The sequence below is a fragment of the Anguilla rostrata genome, chromosome 2 (genome assembly GCF_018555375.3).
Source record: "Anguilla rostrata isolate EN2019 chromosome 2, ASM1855537v3, whole genome shotgun sequence".
Classification (NCBI taxonomy): Eukaryota; Metazoa; Chordata; class Actinopteri; order Anguilliformes; family Anguillidae; genus Anguilla; species Anguilla rostrata.
The window spans coordinates 48257817-48281862 of record NC_057934.1 but is presented as its reverse complement, the minus strand read 5'-3'; the positions used below and the strand labels follow the sequence as shown (position 1 = coordinate 48281862).

Here is a 24046-nt window from a genome sequence, read left to right as displayed (position 1 = left end):
TAGAAAAGAAGCTTGAAGGCTTCTGATTAATGCCACAATGAGGAAGTCCTCCTCATGTTTGCCTTTTTAAAAGAAAGCAAAGGTTATTCCGTTAAACACTTCAAGATTTATTCTCCTCTTTGGCACATCTCATAGCCTATTGATCAGTTAAGACGGCAGGGTTTGAAAGCAAACAGAGGGCTTGGTAACTGATCTTAATCAATTAATTGATCCATCACTCTGACCTTATGTATGGAAAGTGAAGTGAAATCTTTAAGGTTCTACATTTGCTGCTCTAAATGACTGACTTGTTAGTTTAATTTAAACCCCCTCTACCAGTCTTTTGTTAGAACTGTCCAATATAAGTAGGAAACACATATTTTCAATTATATTGCCACAGCTATCTCTTCTGGAGGGCTGGTGGTGTATGCAGTCATTAAAAGAGACATTGGAATAAGAGTATTTTACAACAGCAATGGACACAACATATAATCCTGTCACTTACACTTAATATGAGCGTGGTTTTCCAGATTTTCTTAATATTTAACTTTGTTCCTTCTATTTATACAAGATTGTTTGTTTATGACTGCCAACAGTTCTTGATTTTCAAGTACTGAAACGAGGCTCAGTAATCATAAATCCATTAAGGTATTCCACTGTTCTTGTATGGGCTGGGCTGAAATAGGTAATGGTGTACTGCACCAACATTCTACAAACCATTCACTCAGTGTATGTGTTCCTTCCTCAGATCAAAGATCCTATCACAATGATAATTATTAAGATTATTATTGCTGAATTGGAGTTTGTAGTATACAAAAATATATATGACTAATGTGTTTTTATTTTATGTGGGCCTGCAAATAACAATGAGAAATAACTAAATAACAAATTGAGTTTGGAAAAAAAGTGTAAAATGGAGATTCTCATTTTATTTAGTAACCTTTGCCACATAAAGGTTTAGTTTATTGTTACCATTTTTTGGTATAGCAAACACATTTAAAAAAAAAAAAGCTTTATTGAAAAGACTGTTGAAGTAACAGAGACAGATCAATGTGCTTATTGGCAGAAACGGTTTGTTTGTTCTCATCCTGCCCTTACTCACAAATTAATGTAGAGGTACTGTATCAGTAATCCTGCTCAGTGCGTAGATATTTTCTTCATGCCCCTATAGTACAACTGTCAATTTAATTTGCTCATCCTGGCTAACTTTATCCATAATAAACCTGTAGCTAGCTCAATTTTTAAGAGAGATGTAGGGACTCACAGGAAAGGTCTTTCATTGGCAGTACATTCTTTAATACAAACCTTATATGGCAACTTTTTTGACAACTGGAATCAAAATAAATTCACTGTAGCAAGGATATTTAGGTCATGTTTTTATGCCTTGTCAAACACAGTGTAAGGTAGACAGCCAGTTTTATATTCTGTAAGTCTGGTATATTGGCCAAGAGCAGTTTGCTGTTACTCCATGGGTAAATGCTTTTTTTTTTTTTTTTTTTTTTTTTGCATACACAAGTTGTTTCACTTCTTGGAACTCTGAAGGCTGTTTGGTCTTTGAAAGAGAACATTTTATATAATTTGAAAGAGATGTTGAAAGGAGGAATTATGAATGCGAAAGAGGAGTCTTGCTAATGCCGGGTGAAGATGTATCACTATAATGTTGGCTAGCAGTAAACACTTTGGAATACACACTTTTCAGAAATTATTTTTTTTAGAAGTTTAAAAATATTTTTAGAAGGTTTCATACCTACATTTAATGTAGGGCTTGTCATAGTGTCTGTCTGGTTTAAGCCTTACTTTATTTATTGTAGTTACCCTGCATGTATTTTATCTTCTTTATAGGGAATTTATTTTAATTTAGCATAGAGGAGATAAATCTTAGTGGAAACCTTCTCAAATTGTGCTACACATTAAAATCATCAATTTCATAGCTGAAAGACATCGCCTTGCTTTATATTTTGACTGAAACTCCACAAAACGATGCAGTTTTCTAATAAGTGTACATAGTACTTTTCACTTTTATAGAGTTATACCCAAGATTCTTTCCAGAAAAGTTACATAAATTAAACAAATAAACATTTTATTAAAAGCTCTGTAAAAATAGCTGCAAGTTCTCCCTGTGGTTCACAAATGGGTCTCTCTGTTGGTAAGGCAACTAGCCGGAACAAACACCAATCAGCAAAACATACAAGAACACAAAGGCCCACACTGGACCTTGTAGCCGTCCATGATGAGGGCTTGACTGCAATGTGTGCTGCGACTTGTAACCCTCTGCAGCAGACAGGACTACTCCTGGGCTGCCAGCCAAACAGACACAGCAAGCTGGCCCTCAGTCATCCATGGACAAGGGAGACGCCTGAGACACACCACCAAAAATCTGGATTCTGCTTTCCATGATACTGAACTCATATCTCAAGCTAAAAAAACAACATTCCCCCATTTTTATCAGCACTGTCACGACCACATTTTTTTATTTTCTGTCTTTTTCCCCATGGCATAGGCTAGGAATCATCAAAGCTTTTGTGTGATACATTTGCTGTTTCATGTTGGCTTGCTGACAGAAGGCCGATGCTGGTGTATAACGTGTCTCTGTAGGTTATTGTTAAAATGGAGAGGCCTATTCAGGCTACTCAGGAGGAGATTGAGAGGGAGGCAGAGAGCTCTTGATCATGGTGTAAATTGATTTCAGCTTAAGGATCACTGCTGAGGGTGCCAGGGCATTGCACAAGCAGTTTTGTCAACTTGAACTACCCTTGGGGACATGGAGAAATCAGCCTTTTATTTGTTTCTCTGGCCCAATTTACATGGGAGGTTCAGAGTACCCACTTCGCCAAAATGAAACTTATAGATATTTGTTCTCTGAGGGAGTTGTGAAACAAAGAAAAACACTTAACTATTTTGTATGAGGGAATCTGAGATTAGTGCCTTTCCTCTTTCCCTTTTTTTTCCTTAAACTACTTTAAGGAATACAAGAGCCACAGGCAAACTTAACCTATTTTCTTCCAATATAGCTTACAAGCTTAGAGTATTATCTGACATTCTGCCATCCCTCTGGTTACTGGGAACAGAGGAATAACTGTAACATTTTTGTGAGAAATAGATTTTTAAGGGAATAAGAGATGAAAAATCTCATGCATACTATATCAGTGGCTTGCATTTTACCTCACCAGTGAAATTAGCACACCACTTCAGTTTGTCCTCTGTTTAATGTGATCAAGCTCTTGTTCACTCAACCACAAATTAGCTTGTCCTGGATTTTCCAACTAAAATAATTGCTGTATCCTGAAAACATATTTTTTTCTTCTTCAGTTGTTTTTTTTTAAAAATTGAAATGCTTCATGTTCTGAAAATATGTACTTTATATTTAAAGTCGTGTCTAGCTACCCTTGTTTTAACTAAACCAGTTAACCTAACGCATCATCCATCATTGTTAACTATGCTAATTTCAAGTCTGGCTGGGCCATCTGTTGCATTTTCAAGCATGATTTCCACTCATTTTGTAAGCTGTTTTTAGAATCAAAGTTTGGCAAAGAAATTTTAAGTTTTTATGAGGTATCAATAGCCTTTAACCAACCGATAACTATCATTTACAGAATAAATCTGGAATAATGTAAAGAATACATACTTAAGGCTTTCCTAAAATTGTTTTTGTCAAATATAAATTGTGCTACAAGTATGGAAGCTGTGTAACTATGGAATCTATGCATATACTGTACATGACACCGCATAAAAAGTAAGATAAAGTAATTGATATAATCATCAGAATTCTCCAGAATTCTGTCTTCATAATTAAAGCAGACATTTTGTTTATCCAATTTACCATGAAGTGAAGTGGGGCAGGTGTGTTCCTTCATTTGTTATGAGTCCTTGTGACAAGTCACTGCGAAAAACAGTAAAAACCCCTCCCACCTTGCATATTGGACATTGATATAATTATCTCCCATATTGTGAATATTAGTAATTTATATGAAAGATGTTACCACAGCCTCAGATTCAGTGTATCACATTTAAGCATTAACTATTTTAATTACTTACACAGTAAAACAATGTAATATATTCTTCATTTCCAAAGTATTGTACATGTATGAAAAAAATAAAAACTCTCCTAGCTATTTATGGGGCAGCGGTCAATACCAGCACTGAGAAATACATGTTTTAATTTATCAGATTTTAGATATGATTTTGCTGAATATATTTGCATATTTGTTGTGCCATGTCAGTGACATTTGTGGATCAGTGTTGTGTGGGATGCAGTAAAATGCAAAATATTGGGACAGTGACACAATATTTGTTGTTTTGTCTCTGTATTTCAGCTCAATGGATTTGAAATAAAACAATTAGGTTAAAGTCCAGACTGTCAGCTTTAATTTGAGGGTATTTACATCCATGTCATGTGACACATGTAGGAATTACAGCCCTTTTGTACATAGCTTTAGAGAAGCAATAGTAATGGTACAATTGGCTGCTCAGCTGTTTCTTGCTCCAGCTGTGTGTCTTTGCATCACTTGTTCATGCACAAAAAAGCTAACAAAAGGTCTAGAGTTGATTCTAGGTGTGGTATTTGTATTTGGAGTCTGTTGCAGTTGTCTCTCAACATGATGACCAAATCACTGTCAATGCCAGTAAAGCAGGCCATCATGAGGCTGAAAGAAATAATCAGATACATATGTAAAACATTGGGTGTGTTAAAATCTGGGTGTTTTAAAGTCTGAGGAATTGTGAGGAAGCAAGAACTGGTGAGCTCCGCAATATCAAATGACCTTGGACAACCATGGAAGACCACTGTAGTGCATCACTGAAGAATACTTTAAAAAATTTTCAACTGTCAAACAGAACAAGAATACTCTCCAGGATGTAAGCATTGATGTGCCAATTACTAAAACAAAGCCTATGCCAGCAGGGTTCACCACAAGAAGCATACCACTGGTAAGAATGAGGAACACAATGGAAAGATTACAGTTTGTTAAAAAGTAAATTTAAAAAGCAATAGAGCTCTGGAACTAAGACTTATGGAAAAATGAAATGAGTATTAACCTGTACCAAAGTGATGGAAAGAGGAAAGAAAGAAACTGCTCATAATCTAAAGCACTCCCCATTATCGGTGAAACATGGTGGTGGTAGTTATGGCTTGTGCATGTATGACTGCCATTGGAACTGGCTGACTTGTCTTTCACTGATGACGTAGCTGTTAATGGCAGCAGCATGATGAATCCTGAAGTGGAGATAAACCTCATCTGCTCAGATCCTTCGAAATGCTTCAAAACTAATTGGATGGTGCTTCACCTTGCAGCAGAAAAATGACCCCGAACATACTGCTAAAGCAGTCAAGGAGTTTCTCAGGGCCATAAAGTGGAACATTTTAGACTGGTCAAGTCAATCGCCCTTCGTGAATCCAACTGAACATGCATTTCCCCAGCTGAAGACAAGACTGTGTAAAATGCACCAGAAACAAACAGGAACTGGAGATGACTGCGGCACAAGTCTGGCAGAGAGAAACAACACTCTCCTCTCTCTCGTGTGACTCGCTACTCTCTGCTCTCGCCCACCACACTCTCACTTTATCTTGCATGCAACACGCATGCTAGGAAGCAAATGCAAGGCCTGATGAACTATGCAACACAAGCTCGCGTACAGGCATACCGTAGGCTACAGGCCCACCTACGGAAGAGACATCCAGAGGCCGCGCAATTACCGGTGGTCCAAGAATTACCATGAAGGGAGCCAAGCACTGAGCTACAAATCCTGCAGTGCAACTCCTGTAAGCTCCAGAAGGCAAACCACCTGCAACAAGGATCAAGCTGCGTGTCTTGGAACTGAAGAAATGAGCGATCGCCTTCCCCTTTTCCACATCAACTCCTATGGATTTCGCCCTGGAAATCACAACGTGTTCCGACAATGAAAACAATTCAAAGGACTCAAGTAAGGCTGTAACACTGGGCATACAGCTTACTTCAGCAACAGTAATGTTTATTGCTGATTGTACATAATAGTGCCAATGGTTAACGTGTTGAATGGTTATGTGAACGTTCCGTGTTTTACCATTTACTTTTGGAAGACTCAAAGCCATCCACCTCGCTGTGTTAGTTTTAATATTCAGCACGCATGGAAAGTATCGCCCTGCAGTGGGATAACAAACTGTCCAGGGTGTATTTCTGCCTCTCGCCCAGTGCATGCTGGGATAGGCTCCAGCACCTCCCACGATCCTGACCAGGAACAAGCGGGTATAGATAATGGATGGATGGATGAGCAGAAAAGATCTTGCATGTGTGGTTAGATGCTAACCAGTCACAGCACAGCATATTGATCTTGACACACACTGATAACCGCACGGTTATCCTGTATCTGTCTGGTATGCTTCGTGCACCATTGTTTAATCACTAGCTCCAGCTAGTTTCAAACCTCTCTCCATTTTAGTTTCTTTGTTCTCCTTGAACACGTGTCTGCGGTGTGCACTCACCAAGCCATGTAACCCCACACACAGGAGAACACACATCACTCCTCCCATGCTTGCGCACACAAACACCCAGTGCAAAACCCACACACACACATATACACGCACACACACCTACAATCATACATACACATGCACTCATACATAGTTTGTTGTACATTATAGTAGTGAATTCTGCTTTGCCCTTTTTGGTGTTTTAGGCATAACTTTATTATATCATATTGTATTATATTTTCCAAGGTTGTCTGTATTAATATCACTCTTGCGTTGAATTAAGTCAGCCACGGCTAATCAAACAAATTCCCAAAATGCCTTTACTTCTTAGCTGAATTATTAATATTAATTTGGTATCAACTGTATGTGTATATATATATATATATGTATATATATATATATATATATATATAATGACTTTGTTAAGATGAGCTATTAATGTATCATTTTAATAACTATTAATTATTTAAATTTCCAATTCATAGTTAGTATATTTCCTTAATGAGACTGATTTATTATTCTTTAATAACACCACTTTTTGTAGAAGAATGGTATAATCATATATCCTACATTACATGGTGCCCTGCATGAGTAGAAGAGGTATATCCGCTACAACCCTCAAATTAAACCTGACAGTCTGCACTTTATCCACATATTCATTGTTTTATTTCAAATCCAATGTGCTGGACCACAGATCCAAAACAATAAAAAATGTTTCACTGTCTCAGGACCTGTGGGAAAAGGATGTCAGAATTGCTATTATAAAAATAATGCTAGCATAAACAGCACCATAAACAACGGAGATAGTAAAAAGCAGATATTGCATGTGTCCACATTTGTATACAAAAGTTGTTTTGAATCGTGGGACTATGACATATTATAATGACACTATTAGGAAATCTAATGAAATGTTTCAGGGATTACAGTTAGTGCAATATTAGTTAAGAGCACATGAAATTAATTCATGAATCAGTGAATATAGCTGGCCATCAGTAATATGAGAGACCTTCAGGGGGGGAAACCAGTGATTCAAGAAATGTGGAGTAATCTGTGAGCTCCTATTATGTAAGATACTAACTTCAGGATGATTAACTGGCATACAGTGTTATTGTAAACATCCATGGTGCTTCCCTGAAAGTGTTATTTAGCTAAATTTGAGCAAATTAATTTTCAGCACCACTGATGTAATGTTATTAATCCTTTAATGTGCTTTAATCATAACCCTTATCATTCATAATTTGATTTATGTACATGTGATGAATTCTATCGTACTACTGTATATGCAAATGGAGTCAATTTTGCTTCAAATGGAATTAACAATACAATAAAAATGAAATGGAGAGACATTTTCTATCACTTCCATATGCTGTTAATTCTATCAACATGACAATTAGATAAATAATGAAGGTAGTATGTTCACTGTCAGCATTACAAAGACGTAGCAATCAAGCAGTTCTTTACTCCCAGTAAAGAGACTCAATCATTTTTGACTGAATATTTCTTATTTATTTAAGATGAGAGCAGATTATTTGCTTTATGTGCAGCCTTGTGAAAAACTTCCAACAATGTACTTTCATTTCAGCCGAGCAAGTGTGCTTTGGAAAGCCACTAAACTTAATTTCTGCCTTGAATTCAGTTGCCCTCATCACCCTTCCCTTTAATTTAATTTCAGTGTATTAGAAGCCATAGCCTTATTCATACCAGTACAGAGTTACATAATAAAACTGTAGTGTTTTAAATGGTTCTGCAGATAATTAGCAACCTACCTTTGCCACCTGGCATCTGCATCAGTTCCTGGTTTTTTTCCAAGTCAGTGGGCATTCCTGTCTCACCCCATGCCTCTATCTGATTCTCTAGCAGACAGATGATGCAGCACAGACGGACGGCCAGCAACAGACACAGTCCTCTGAAAACACAGAAAACAAAACACAGCCCAAACGACTGCACGTCTCCAATATTCCTTTCAGGTTTCGAGATCCAGACCTCAGGCAAATGTTTGGTGTAAGTATGTCTTCTTCCCTGCTGTAGCACCAACAAAAAGTGCATCATGAAATGATTTTCTTACTTTTTGTTTCACCAATGTAACATACCATAGCATATCAGTTTGTATTTTTTCTGAGATAAAACATCTGACTTTATTTCCTTTACAGCAATTTGGTAAAATCTTAGATGTAGAAATCATATTTAATGAACGGGGATCTAAGGTATGTGGTCTATATCTTTTTCAACTGCATGTTTTTTTCCTGTTGGGAATCATTTCAAATAATGATGAAGAAAGAAAAACTGAATTTTCCCATTTGTAAACAAAGAACAAGCATACTATTGTTCTGTGTAGCCAGAGTATATACTGTAACTGTGTGGTAGTGACATATGTAAGTACCACGTAATGTTAGCTGCTGTGTAACTTTAATGCTGTAACTGAGTATAAATTTAGTATTGAGTATATTTTTGTTGTAACAGCAGATGTGGAATCAGGGAATAATGTTCCTATGTGGCTATTTAAACATAGACATTGCTTCAAATGGAATCATTCATTCAGTTTTTCTTATTTCATATCAGGTGCATGATTTTAACAATTTGAGAGCTTCAGAATAATTTAAGCCACCTCAGAGAGTGTTCTGTCTAACATATAATATTGCATTCATGCATATGTCAGCTGATGCACTTTCCAGTAAGCACAACTAAGTCCTGCCATAATGTTTTGAAACTTTTACCTTGTATAAGTACTTGCTGCTCACATTCATACATATGCTATTTTGGATACCTCTTCTTTTTATGCCATGTTTAGATCCCAGCATATGTTGCTGTCTTGAAAAAGCAAAGTATCAACCAGCATTCAAAGATTCTACAATGACCACATTCAATGGGCCAGTGGGGTTTAGCAATCTCACTTAGGACAAAGTTAATGAATGTTACTTTTTTGTTCATTTTCCCACTACCTACAGATTGACGTCTGTTTGTTGCAATTCCACCCTTTACTTGATAGGTAATTGTCACAGATAAAAAATAGATGTATGCATGTATGTTGAATGATACTGTCACTTATGAAGAAGCTCTCACCATGTTAAAGTCAGGAGCACAATTAATCAGCAATTGTATGTAAGTTTGACTATTCTAATTTGTCAACACAAGGTCTATACAATGAGAGTCACGTAAGCTTTGATAGATGAACTGAAACAGAACATTACAGACTTGTTATTTGGTTGATGTTACATGAAACAGTTGCATAGAGACCCACACAATATCAAATCAGATTTATGTGAGGTGTATTGTTTGTTTTTAGTATATTTCATAGATTTTAATAAGTTGTCATTGCTCATCTCTTTTTCCATTACATGTTTAGTAAGGGACATTTGACAAAGATCACAAAGTGTTTTGAATTGAAAATATTATTTTGATTGTTCTGTTGTCATGAGTTAATGCTAACGTTTGGAAATATGTGGACACATTTTAAGGGTCTCTTTATACTTTTAGACAGCCTCTAATAATGTGCAAGAATTACTTTCCTAATTTGTTTTGAAACTGATAGTGAGTGTATAGTAAATCTGAATGTGTTCTATTTTGAGCCAATAATAATTAATAATGAAGTAAAAAGTAACAAACTATACTGATGTCAAAGCTATTTGTTGACTTAACCAGCAAACATATTGATAAACAGTTTCTAACAGCATAAGCAGGTCCTTATAATGTGATCAATTTTAAATGTATCCCTAATATTGCATGAAGAACAGTGTTATCACTATAGCACGACTTGTTCTTCAGTATTGTGGTAGTGAACAATTTTGAGCACAAGCTATTTACTTTTATTATTTCTTAATATAACGTGTTATTTTGTTCTGTTGTTGTTGATGGGAACATATCTATGCATGTAAAAGGATTTGTTCACTTTCTGTTTTCATAATTTTAGTCTCTTATGCTTTTGTGGAACACTAAATTTACTTTGATCACCATTGTTAGAATATTTGCTTTCTACTGTTATGATCTGTTTAAAGTGTTTTCTTTATTTCACTTTCAGGGATTTGTATTTGTTTTATTAACTGATTATCTCTTATGGGTCTCTAATTTTAAAAGATAATATAGTTCACATTGGTTGCTTATTGATCGTGCATCTCAATGCTGATTTATGTTGTTTTTTTTGTTTGTTTGTTTGTTTGTTTTTTTTCTTCAATTTGCATGCACAGAGCAAGAGGCAAGACATGTTATAGCACAATGAACCTTCTCTGTAAAATAATGATAATAAGTAACACAGTCAATTTTGGTCGGTGATGGAATTAATAATGTGCATGTTGTTTTCCCCCCCTCTCCCGCCTGCATGTAGGGATTTGGTTTCGTAACTTTCGAAAATAGTGCTGATGCGGACAGGGCGAGGGAGAAATTACACGGCACGGTGGTAGAAGGCCGTAAAATAGAGGTGCATGTTACAAATATTTCCCTTCTCATCTTTTTTATGAATGTCTGCTTCACTCTCATTTTGTTGTTTCAGATGCATCATTTGTCTCTTCATGTGCTCCCCCTCCCTCCCCCATATAATTTTTTTTTATAATTTTCTTTATATATATATATATATATATATATATATATGCATATATAGGTATTTTTGTATTTGTTTTGTCTTTATTTATTTACTTAAGGGAGCCATTATGGTCTTCTTTACGTATTACTCTTAAGTTATTCAGTTTGGCTATTATTTATGTACAGTTGACACTGAGAAGGTTTTGATTTTATATGTTTAAAGTGCCTAATTAAACATTTTTTAAATGGGTGCAGTAACTTCGAAAGAAAACATCAGACAATAGAAATTGTGTAATTATGGTCAGTTTATTGCAGGGTTGATGAGGGATATGCAGTGGCTTGAAACTTGAAAGAAAAAGTATCAATTGGGATTGTAGGATTGCATTCAAAATACAATAAGTGAGAGGAAACATGAATCCAAATTTGAGCTTTGCAGCTTGAGCTAAAATCTGACTTCATCCCACACTTCTTTTCATAAAGAATAAGCACAGAAATATCTGAACAAAATTTAATGTCATAAACATTGTCACCACTGATTCCCACTCAACACTGTCTTCACCTTAAAAACGCTATTTTCTAGAGTAATTCCGATATTAAGTGGTGTAGTCTTTGAGTAAGATGTTGCATATTTTGCCTTTTCATTTTCCTCCTTTTCAACGATAGCACATAGGGCCCTCACCAAACTCTCAGTAACCATGGTAACTGTATACATACACATGCTGGCGATGGTGCCGAATGGTAAGTGGAGAAGTCCATCTGCCGTTTCACGTATTAAGCTGATACCACGTGAATTTTTTTGACTTGTTGTTATTACGTTTCTTGATGCTATTTTATATTGGTACGCCTGTACTTGAGTGTACGTTTAGCAGCCTGAGAGGCACTGATTGGATGGAATTGACTCGTGCACATCTTACTCAGATTGTTAACTCCATTATTGTGTTAAATAATGCACCCCTTTTTTAGCTGTGGTTTAAGCTGGAATGTTTCTTTTTATTGTTTTGGTTTGTTTTATTTTCTATTATTATTGCAATGAAACAAAAGGCTCTTGTTCCAAGTGTTTGAATGCTAAATGTTGCTTTTTCCCAGTGGTACTTCTCTTCTCAAGGGTTATGTTGCACACTGCTGAACTTGTTTGTCCCCTTTTGAAATTTTTTTTGTTCTAGTACCTTGTCTCTCTTCCCTTTTCCACTGCATGTTCCTTCATAAATATATGATTGTTTATTTTTTCTGATTTCCTTTTGTATTTATCATGAAAACGCATGCTTTGAAATTTCCTACCAGTACAATATGCAATTCTTTTGCTTTTATGTCTTTTTAACAATGTATGATATTGATTTAATGTAATTTAAGTAATTTAATTATGTCATGACAGTAATAATACTGAAAGATTTGAGCTTTGATGTTGCATTTTAACATAGCCTCTGTTAAATATATGTATTATAATTACTGCAGTTAAATAAATGCATGTTATTTTTTAAAACACAGATAAATGATCCAAAACCACCACTGCATTGCCAGTACTAACCGTGTCTTTTTTGTGCTTAGGTTAATAATGCAACAGCACGAGTAATGACAAATAAAAAGACAGTCAACCCTTATGCAAATGGTAAGTTGGGAACACTTTCTTCTTTCTTTATATTTAGATTTTAGGTCATAGACAGAATTCACATGAGCAAGTGCTCCACAGACAGGAGGGAGAGAAACACACCCTTACACACATCTGCCTGAATAAACAAACACACACACACACACACACACACACACACATTCGTATGTAACGTGCAATCGTTTACAATGTCATATGAAGTCTCTGCGTATATATGCTACATGATTCTTTTTCAAGTATCATGCCAAACTTGTTGGAGAAACCATAAATCAACCTTTTCATAACAAGTTAAGGAATGCATATTGAGCCTTTTGACATCCTTCGGTTTTTTGTTTCAGATCTAAAAAGTAGACTTTTATCTATTTTGATTTCTAATTCGGGCATTTAATGGCATGCATTATTTTTCATTTTCCATTGGTATTTCTGTTTCCAATACTTGACACTACATACGTAAATAAGCATGTAATAATCGTAACACTTCATTAAGCTTGGCTAAATTTGTTTCTCAAGATAATGGATAAAATGCACTGTGCTTAGGTCAATGTTTTTCCAAAACATATCGATTAATAAGCCCCTTTCATTTTAAGAGTTTGCTAGGTAAATTTTTTTCCGAAACACATTTATTAATTAGCCCCTCATTTTAACACTGATGCATAACATGAACCGATATTTCTTTGCCTGGACTTGGAAAGCGTTCATCATTGTATTATAACATGTCTGCCTTGTTAAGCTTTGTAGGAATATGTGTCAATATATCACCTCTTAATTGTGTTCCAAATGTAAAGGTGAGGGGATTTCAAGGAATGAGTATTTGGTGGGAGCTGCATCTTTAACTGTAAGGTTCAGCAGTTGTTTTTGTTGGAGGAATAAGTGGGCTTTTAATGGGAAAGACTGACAGGCCTGCTGGCTGGATTTATTGGAAATCAATCCGCACCCTCCCTTGTTAGAAATGGCACATGTATTGGAAGCTTTTGTAGCATTCCTCTTTTCCCACATCTTCAGATCAACTCATACCTATTTGGTCACCTCTGCTGTTGTCTGTGCCTCTAATTGTGTGGAATGAAGGAGAAGTGAGTTACTTGCTGTCCTCTGGAATGAACAGACCCCACAGGGGAAGAGTTTCAGCCTGAATAAAAGCGTATGTGTGATTAAGTTTAGGTGTACATTAGAAAAATCTAGAGTCCAGTCCATAAGTATTTTGACAGCAACAAAATTGTAGTTGTTTTTGCTCTATACTCCACATTGGTTTTCAAATGAAACAAAGAAAATGAGGGAAAAAGTGCAGACTGTCAGCTTTTATGTGATAGTATTCACATCCATATCCATGGCATCCATGTGTGAATTACAGCCCTTTTCATGCACAGTTCCCTCGTTTGATAGGCAAAAGTAAATGGACAAATTAATATAATCTTAAATAGTCATCATATTTTGTACTTGGTTGCCAGTCCTTCGCATTCAATTAGTCTGAAGTTGGTGACCCATAGACATTATCAGACACTGGGTGTCTTCCACGGTGATGCTCTGCCAGGCCTACACTACAGCTATCTTTGGTTCCTGTTTGCTTTAGGGTTTTTTTCCTTCAGTCTTCAGCGAATGAAATACATGTTCAACTGGATTCAGGTCAATCAAGAAAATTCAATTTTTAATCTCTGAAAAAGCAGTATGTATGTAGTCATTGACCTGCTGCAAGGGGAAGCACTGTCCCGTGAGTTTTGAGGCATTTGGTTGGATCTGAGCAGAGAACATGTTTCTGTACATTTCAGAATTGAAAGCAGTGACGTCATCACATCATGCACACTTTAACCACATGTGAATTGTTTGATTACAAATGTAAAATAGTGGAGTACAGAGCCAAATAACTCCTCTTCCTCTTTGAAGACCCACTTCTCACACCAATGAAGTGATTTCAGCAAGAGAACAGCCAGATGGACTGCACGTTTAAGCCATTGCATAACACCAAAAGAAAGCAGCTTGGATTCAAGCACAGGAAAAACAGAACTGGCCGCACAGGCTGTACGCTCTTTTTTTTTTTTTTTTTTTTTACCAAACTTGAGGCCCATAATGCAAATCTGATACACAAGAATACACAAGCACAGAATCTAACTGGCTATTTTTGTAGTTGTGGACTAGCTACATCAACACAAGGAAGTCATTTCTGACCATTAAACTATACACAATAAGTGGCAGCTAGCTAGTTACCCAGCCGGCCTTACTATATATATATATATATATAGTAATATTCTATTTAGTATATTATATATATATATATATATATATATACTAAATAGAATAGGTAGTATGCAGCCTTTCTAGTGAATGTATGAAATTCAAGACTCCTGCTGCATTAACTCACAACAGTCAAGAGTCCAATTGAAATGGTAGTAAATAATAAATAACTGAAATTTTACAGCTTCTTCCATAAAAATGGCGACACTCTGCTACTTATGTGAACTGCAATTTTTTCCACCTTTTCCAACCTTGTACACGAGAGAGGATGAAATTCCAAGCAGAAAGTATTACTGGAGCAAATAGGACAAAGTAGTATGTCATGGCCAGCGTGTGTATACTGAATTTATGGATTTTTCTATATATTTTTTAAAAATGTTTGTCTGTTATGATTACATTACATTACAGGCATTTAGCAGACGCTCTTATCCAGAGCGACTTACACAACTTTGATAAGTACAGTCATTTGAATCAATGCTACCATCGGTTTTCAGGCATTGAGTTACAGTTGTTTTAGTAGATAATAGAGGCGATAATTTTAAAAAGGGATTTTTCCCCTTACTGTGACCACCGGTGTTACTGCCAGTCTCACTTTTACATTATCATGGCATGGATTTTAGAGTGCCTCATTTTTCATACCAGGTTCACACCAGTTATATCATTACTGGACTGTAACCAGGATTCTGCAGAAGTGGGATGCTGTAAGTTAAGGGAAACCTACACCTTAGAATCATTCTCACAATTTTCTTGGGTTGCAAATATGTTCTTGATATATTTTCCTGCTGTAAAACCTATTTATAATGTACCTGTAGCACTGTGGTTTGTGTGGTTTTGTAAAATAGCTATGACAATGCTACATAATATGCAGGTAGATAATATGCTAGCTGGGTAAAGTTATATTATAATGTAACTACAGATTTCACTGGTTTGCAGTAACACGACCATTATTAAGAAGAACGCAACTTTTATGACAGCTGTTGCGTCACTGTTCTAATGACCCCTAACCCCTTCAAGGTGGCACATAGCTGGCCACAGCATCAACTAGGTGCAGGAGGAACTAAATGCCATGTCTCATCATGCCCTATTTACCTGTGTTTACCTGGGCACCCGCAGTCCTCCTGCAAATTATGCAAATGGAGTATCCTGCTCTGGCCCAATGTCTCCGTGAACTCAACTAGTGAACTGCTCAGTAATAACAGACACAAGCTTCACATTTCAGTGGAAAGCATGTACTTTTCTACATTCTCCCAAACTGAGAGAACAAGTGCAGAAATCCGTCAGAGCATGTAGAAATTGGGTATTCCAAATGAGAAGATAATGTGGATAAAAAAGAATAAGGCAACTTTAGTGAATAACCAATATTATGGCATGGAGTAAATCAGCATTTGTCATTCAGGAGATATTTCATGAAGTGGGTTTATTGAGTGAGCTGGCAAACTAAATATTGTGGCAAATGATGCCATTTTCTTTCATAAATCAAACAAGCGTAAGTAGGCCCGTTGTCATGGCAACACATTCAGGATCTCAGACTTACTCTAAAGCAGGGTAACTCAAAAACTCCCTTGCTTGTATCTCAGGCTGCATATTTACCATATGCCATGTTGCCATTCAATGTTCTGATGTTCAGTGAAGGAGAATCAAATAAAGAAGAAAATTAAATGCAACATGATTCATTACCAGGCTTTGATGAACCTCAATGGCTACCTATAGTGTTTAAAAACCTTTTTTAAGATAATCTTACTTGGCTATTAAATAGAAAAATCTGTAAATGTTTAAGTTAATACTGGACAGTATTAAAGAACAGAACCTTTACAAAGACTTAATAGCATGAATTACATGTATTTATATATTCACTGAATAAGTCATGGGACTCATTAAACCCTGAAGCTTTGCATTCCTGTCAAGATATTCATCTGAAATATATTTTTATATGTATTTTCACTTTGCACTCTTTTATGCTGTGTTGGGGCTCACCATATCAGTATTTATGAAATATGCATTTGGTTTTATGACATGACAGACAAGCTTAACTTAACCTGCACTGATGAACAGAAATTTTCAGAGCAATATATGGGGAATAGGCTGTCTTGAGGGGAAACAACTCGTCTTTTCCCATCTAAGAGAGCTCATTAGTTTGGTTCTGAAAGTGCAGAGAAAGCAAAAATGGGCTAGCCAGACTTTTAATAAATTGCCAGATTACTGTGCTGTGGAAGTAGCACACTTTCCCTGCGCCTTCCAATTATTGAACCAGTCATTGTGACCTGGAAAAGTCCAATTTAAACACTAGAAAGCAGTGCTAGGCTCCATTCTTTTCCTTCCTGACATAAACGAGGGACTGACACTTATTACAGGCTGAGGCCCCTCCTTGCTGTGGCAAGGTGTATAATAAAACTGCAAATTGAAATCATGAGTGGGTCAGGACACTGTTTATAATAAAACAAAACTTAATGCGCTGTCACCGCTTTTTTATAGGAGCTACATTGTTGGGATCAGTTTGTTTTAATTAACTCCAACTAGCTTGTGTATCTACATTTACGGCAGCATTATTACAGTATCAGTATTGTTTGCTGACCCTGACATGAGAAATGACATTTTCAAACAAACGGGGCAGGTGATTTTAAATTTGAATGGATAAACTGATAACATGACAACGCTGATAAATTAACCGCAAACAATTAGTGTTAATCAGCCACATATCACATGTACACTGGTTTAGGTAGAATAGGAAGTTGTTAAAGTAAAAGGCCAACTAGATATGTTGCAGGCAACCCCTTCCACAGTAATTTAAAGTTGTGACCTCAGAGTGCAACTGAGGGACAGATCAAACAGGTCTCTGATTTATCACCTCTCAACTGGTTCTCCTATTGCATGAGCCAAGAATATAAGTCACTTGACTTTCTTTAGCCTCACATTCACACAACTGTCATCTGTAATACGAGTATGAACCATAACCCTGGTACAGGACAGCGAAGGGAAGCCCAAATCTTAAAAGGGCTTAATACATATTACAGTTATTAATGAAGTATAAAACTCATTATTACACAATGCAGTGTATTCAGTAGCTGGTTAGTAAAATTGATTGACCAAAGACACATGTGGAGAGATGGCATAGAACCCCCACAACTGTTTATTACCAATAGGCTGAAGTAACCTGTTTTATGTTACCTGATCTGGTCTTGTTTTGAGTCCCACAGACTGCAAAATGGCACCGCACGTCACACAAGATTAACCCGTGCAGTTATAGGCTGGCACACAGCTTGCAGACCAGACAAAGTAAAGTTTAATTGCTGTTATTTCCATGATAAATGGAAGTCTGGGCTTCGACAGCTTGGAGAATGGTAGGTGGATATGGGCATTAAAAAAAGCAGAAGTGGGAGTGTGGATGAAAAATGAGACAACCTTTCAGTTGCAAACTTCGACCGGCATCACAGTGGATCTTTCTTGGGCAAATTGAGAGGTCATTACAGGAAGTTAAAGGCTAAAAGGGATCTGTTAGATCCCCCCCCCAAAAAAAAAAAAATCCCAAACCACAATGATTCTGCTTATCATCGACCTGTCTTTGACAACAACAGCAAGGGATGATCCGTTCAGTGAATTCATTTCATAAGGTTTACTTTTTATTTAATTCGGAGTGTCCTTATTTTATGTCAACCAGTTGTTTCATATAAAATAAATAAATTGTGATCTAATGGGATGTCTTTCCATCTTCAGGCTGGAAGCTGAATCCAGTTGTTGGAGCAGTCTACAGCCCAGAATTCTATGCAGGTAAAATGTTTTTAAAAATAAAATAAAATTTTTTTTCTCATTTATTACTCATACTGGTTTTGGTCAGTATTGTGTTTGTACTTACTCCTATTGTATTCATAATTGCATCATACAATTTAGCTAGCAATTCATGTTCCCTTCCTTTCATAATGTTGCCATCTGATTGTGCCTTGCTGTTAGACTGGATTGAGTAACAGTATTATGGAAGAGAGTTTGACTCCACCTTGAGAATATCTAACTGCGAGGATCTTGGGCCCAAACTTGTCATTTGATCACACAGATCCATATGGAATCCAACCACACTGGGGAGTGTGAGTGAAACCCAGTGTAGAACAACAAAATGACCCAAAAATTACCATATTCTACTGAAATGGCTAAATGATGAAGCACAGGCTCAAGTTATGTCTATTAATGTAGGAAAGCATAGGTAGCATTGCTTTGTCATATGGCTTGTTTGTTTTCTGTGAAACATATTGGGTAAATTCCGGCTGTAGTCTTGGCAACATTTTGCAGAAACATTTTTAGGAATTTTGCTCTAGGGACAGATGTATAGAGATTGGATATATGGATGTGAGTAACTTGTCACCCAAATTTGGGGGTTGGGCATTTCTACTTCCCACCCCAAATTGGATTGGCCAGCACTGTCATGTTCATGCGCACCACACTGGTGATTCAGGAGAGTGTATTCAGTCACGGTCTCTTCAAAAACACGTGGTGTCACCAGCTGCTTCTTTTCACACCTCAGACTACAGAGGGCATATCAAAATCCATGCATTCCATCCATGAATGCCTAGGGCTGCCCAAACTGGTCCACAATCGCAATTCCCCCACACCATCAATACCCTTGATGAATGACAAAAGTCCCCATATAGGATTTAATCTTTAACAGTTACCACCACCAAAGTCACTTCACTGATATCAGTTACTTATATCTAAACATCCAGTTGCTCTGTAAATTGTATCAGTAATGTTTGATATAGTTATTTGCTGCCTGGAATGATGGTTCATTTTTTTGCTTGATTGGAGTCTTAATGTCAATTGTCCAAAATCCTTTAAAAGCTTTGCCTCCTTGTTTCCATGGATTCCTATGGCAGCTGCTCAATGGCGCATGAAGCCAATTTATGGAGGCTGCCATGTTTGACTATGGGGCTTTTTGGCACCAGAGCATGCGCACTGGTCACCTAAATGTGAAGACTCACGGTAAACAGCTAAACGCAGAGTAATGATATTAACTCCCTGGGGTGCGCTCAGAGAAAGCTTGTCTGGTGATCTGTGACTTTGCTGGCTTGCTACAGGATTTTGTGGAAGAAAACGTGACTCGTGACAAGGACATCTGTAATGTGGTTTTCTGATATTTTGTTTTGCAAGTTAAAGTAATAAATAAGGCATTTGATATTTTTTATAGAAGCATTCAACAACACTTGACTGTACATAAAATTAGCTAGCTAGCTGTATAGATTACCAATGGAATAGCTAGCTGGTGCACAAGGTTTCGAGACTGAAATGCAGTGAGAAGTTGTGGTTAGCTAGCTAACTAAAGAACTATGTTTCACAAGCCAGCTATCGAGCTGCCTGGCTAGCCCATAGACCGTATAAAAATATGGACGAAGTGATCATGACGTCACCCACTGATTTGCTATGCTTATTGCTCACTGGCGCATGAAGCCCAAACTAGGGCGCAGCCATTGCCTGTTGCAACCAACGCAAGCGCAGTGGAGCGAAAGAGTGGAGTCCACCATAGCCATATACATGGAGTCCACAACTACAGGAAAATCCACTCCGACTACGTTACATGGTAATTAGACACACCCACGTCTGGACAACAAGCGTGGCCTTGCAACCACAGAACCGTACTGTCATAACATTTCAAAAAAGTTCATTGTGCATGATGCGGTTAGTGTTAAGATATTTACAAAAAAAAAAAAAAAAATAGATAAAATAGATCACTAGCTAGCTAGCTTACTAGCTAGCTAGTTATATAGACAGATAGATAACAGAACTCTAGATAGCTAGACAGATATATCACAAGATAACTAGATAGCAAGTTAGCTAGATAGACAGATAGATAAACAGCAAGACAGTAAGCTTGCTCCCCCTATCTAAGTAAATCCTCCTAGCTTGTCTTCTTAAAGAAGCTTCAAAACTGCTTACAAATCTGATTTCACCAACAATATATACAAATTATAAAAGACGAGACTTTATGAGAATCAACTGAATCAGCAAAATGGTCAGAAATCGCATTTTGACTTAGAACCTTGTTTATCTGAAAATGTCTCAAATGTATTAACCAAAAGAACTGGAGAGAAGAATCCTCAGAATAGCGGTTGGTACTGTTGAACGCAGCACACAACATTTTTGGACAGTGGACTTAAAATGGTGAGATCGTATGTAGCTAGCTAATCGGAATAAAACGACACAGCATCACACCTGCCGCTGAAACACTCTGCCTGACTGCGAGGATGGGGAAATCCTTATATGGTACGCACTGAAATTAACCCAGATTTGGGAATTTTGGCGGAATTATTTTTTAAAATCAGACCCAGGGGAAACATTACAATGGATGGGATTAACTAGTTAAACCATCATTTCTTGTGTAAAAAATGTATTGACTTTATATTTCCTCAGAGAAAATTGGCCTCTTTTCAGGATTTCCTCATTGACTTAACATTGGGTGGGTGGGGTTTCAAGTTCTTTTTGCAACCAGGCGTTGCAGTTCACTCTGTAGCCACTGGGGTAAAAGAGGCGAGTTGTTGGCACTTGGGCTAGCCCCAGCCAGAACAGTTGTACTGTACCTAGCTAACTATTCCGAACAATAAAAACATTCGGTGGTACTTGACCAACATCAGCAATCAATTCTAGCTATCAGACTAGCCACAATTTCTAACAGACTGAAATCCTACAGACCTAAGAAGTGTGCACCATCAGCTATTCTGTGTTATGGTACTAGTAGCTAGCTACAGTTTAAAGGAGACAGACAAGTGACTTCCATAATAAATAGAAACGTGGTTGGTAACTCTGTAATTCAATTGTAGAACAGGTGCTTCCCAAAGCTAGCTATTCCTAGCCAACATTACCCTGATTCAAGCAAAATGCATCATTGTGAAAAGCAAAAGATTTCATCAATAGTAAGTTTTATATTTTATTCAAATGGAAAAATACAATGTGCTTTATAAATGACTTTAAAATGTATATTTGATTTGTAGGATAATCAGTATGAAATTTAATTAAGAAAATAAATTAATCAAATGTCCTTATGTCGACAATATTTGTTCATATTATGCTGGTTGAAAATTTGGCACCTCTAATCCCTCCTGAATGTAGAATGTCCAATTCTTAAACTGTACAAGCATACTCATATACAGCTCCTACTGCCAGCTCAAAGGAGTGAAGGTAATCTGTGATTCTCCTCCAAAACACACACCTGCCAGCCAGTTGCTTCTTTTCACATCGCAGTCACACACACGCAGAGCAGGGCCGGAGGAGGCCCATTCATATGCTTGCGCAGAAAGAGCCAGCTACAGGCGGCCAGCAGGAGTCTCTCAAGCAATTAACAATGCTCTATCCCTACTGACTATCACTACCATATCCCTAAGTGACGCGAAGGCAACTATACGCTGCCTCTGTCGGGCCACCGGCCACAGTTGTCTTTGAGTAAGTAGTATTTTTACTCTCAGTTACCTCTGGACAACAACCAAGCAGTACTAGCCAAACAGAAGAGAAAATTGTTTTGGCTTTTTTCCATATTCTATTTGTTCCATTACATTAAAAACAGTTAGCAGACACTCTTATCCAGAGTGATATTCACAGCATTGTCATTTTTACATCGTATCTGCCTATACAGGAATGTTCTATCAGGGAATCGAACCTGCAACCTTTGGCTTACAAGCCCAGTTTCCTAAATGCTACATTACGCTGAAATAATATGACATTACTCATCTGTAGTAATAACAATTACATTTTTATAATGTTAATTTATGTGTTCTCCATCTAGTTACTATGAAGAAAGAAAATAAATTGTAATGTACTGACATGTGCTAGTTTTGCTAGATGCAGCCTATATAAAGTAGCATGGAGGATCATTTAATGTTTGTATGGAGTATGAGTCTATGGTCATTGTCAGTATTTCTATGGGAAACCCTAAAAAGTGCAAAATGTTTGGTGCTGTGCATGTACAGGGCATGCCCTACCAACCTGTAATTTGTGTTTGGGTAAAATTTGCAATTCCATAAACAGAATAAAAAATTCTGTGGTGGGTGGTGGGGTGGTGGACAGACCAGATGATGATCAAAATTGATTTGACAAAAGAACAAAGCAGTCTTCCGTCCAATTAAGTTTTTAGAATAACAAATTTAGAAATATGAGGGGAGTGTGGGGTGTCATTGATGGCTCCCACATGTAGAATACAGTGTTCCTGCATTGTATAATTTAAGACCTGGCCTGGATTTTTGTAGTTCTCCTGGGCAGGCACTGGTATCGGCTCCAAGTTCTGGCAGGTGGCAAGTGTTTATTCCAATTAGTCAATGGATCCTCTCACACTGTGTTTGGATATGTGGATGGCAAAGGGCCCATTGACTCAAATGCACAGAAATACACATCTATAAAACATTTTTGATAATAAAGCAAGATTCTCAAAGGCCTAACTCTGCTATGTTCAGACCCCACCACCTGGACCAACAATGAAAAGTGGCGTACTCATTTTAACTGTTAGTTTACTGTTTAACCTGTTTCACCCAAACTGTACTCTGACCCTAACTATTCCTTAGTATGTTAAATGAATAAATAACAGTATATGTCTGCATTCTTTCATCTGAAGAGAAAAAATGTGTGCGTGTGTGTCTATATATATATATATATATATATATATATATATATATATATCATGACCTCAATACTGTTTGGGACAAAGATATATTTTTGATTTTGCTCTGTACTCTGTAATTTTTTATTTGTAATCAAACATTTGTATGTGGTTAAAGTGCATTTTAGTAAAGGGTTTTCTATGTATATTTTGGTTTCACCATTTAGAAATTATGGAACTTTTCATACATAGTCCCTTGATTTCAGGGCACCATAATGTTTGGGACAAATTTCTTCACAGGTGTTTATGATTAGTCAGGTGTGCTCAATTGCTTCCTTAGTGCAGGCATAAGAGATCTTTCAGCATCTAATCTTGCTTCATGGCAAGGCTTGCTTTGATTGCCTTGAGGCTGAGAAATAAGAAGAAAAAAAACAGTCAGAGACATAGGTCAAACTGTATGCTTACAAAATCAGCTATTTGGAACATCATTAAAAACAAAGAGAGCACTGGGGTGCTTAGTAATCCAAAAGGGTAGGCTAAGGAAGACCTCTACAGTTGATAGCTGAAGAATTGTCATCATAATGAAGAAAAACCCACCAGATCAGAAACACTCTTCAGGAGGCAGGCGTGGATGTGTCACTGACTACTGTCTGCAGAAGACTTCATGATCAGAACTACAGAGGCTGCAATATGCAAACCACTATTTAGCTGCACA

The 24046-nt window shown here is 36.9% G+C and overlaps 1 protein-coding gene across 33 annotated transcripts in view; it reads left to right on the top strand.

Annotated features, from left to right (window-relative positions):
• LOC135248276 (RNA binding protein fox-1 homolog 1) overlaps positions 1–24046 on the top strand; it is a 648052-nt gene that overhangs the window by 580144 nt on the left and 43862 nt on the right. For 32 of the 33 annotated variants that reach the window (XR_010328399.1, XR_010328398.1, XR_010328401.1 and 29 more), the window contains 5 exons: positions 8282–8425; positions 8575–8628; positions 10743–10835; positions 12482–12542; positions 18480–18533. Coding sequence is in view for 26 of the 33 variants with exons in the window: in XM_064322712.1 (XP_064178782.1) it covers positions 8282–8425; positions 8575–8628; positions 10743–10835; positions 12482–12542; positions 18480–18533 (406 nt within the window). In the remaining 7 variants the exon portion in view is untranslated. The remainder of the gene's footprint in view (positions 1–8281; positions 8426–8574; positions 8629–10742; positions 10836–12481; positions 12543–18479; positions 18534–24046) is intronic. The other variant, XM_064322701.1, reaches the window with a different exon arrangement.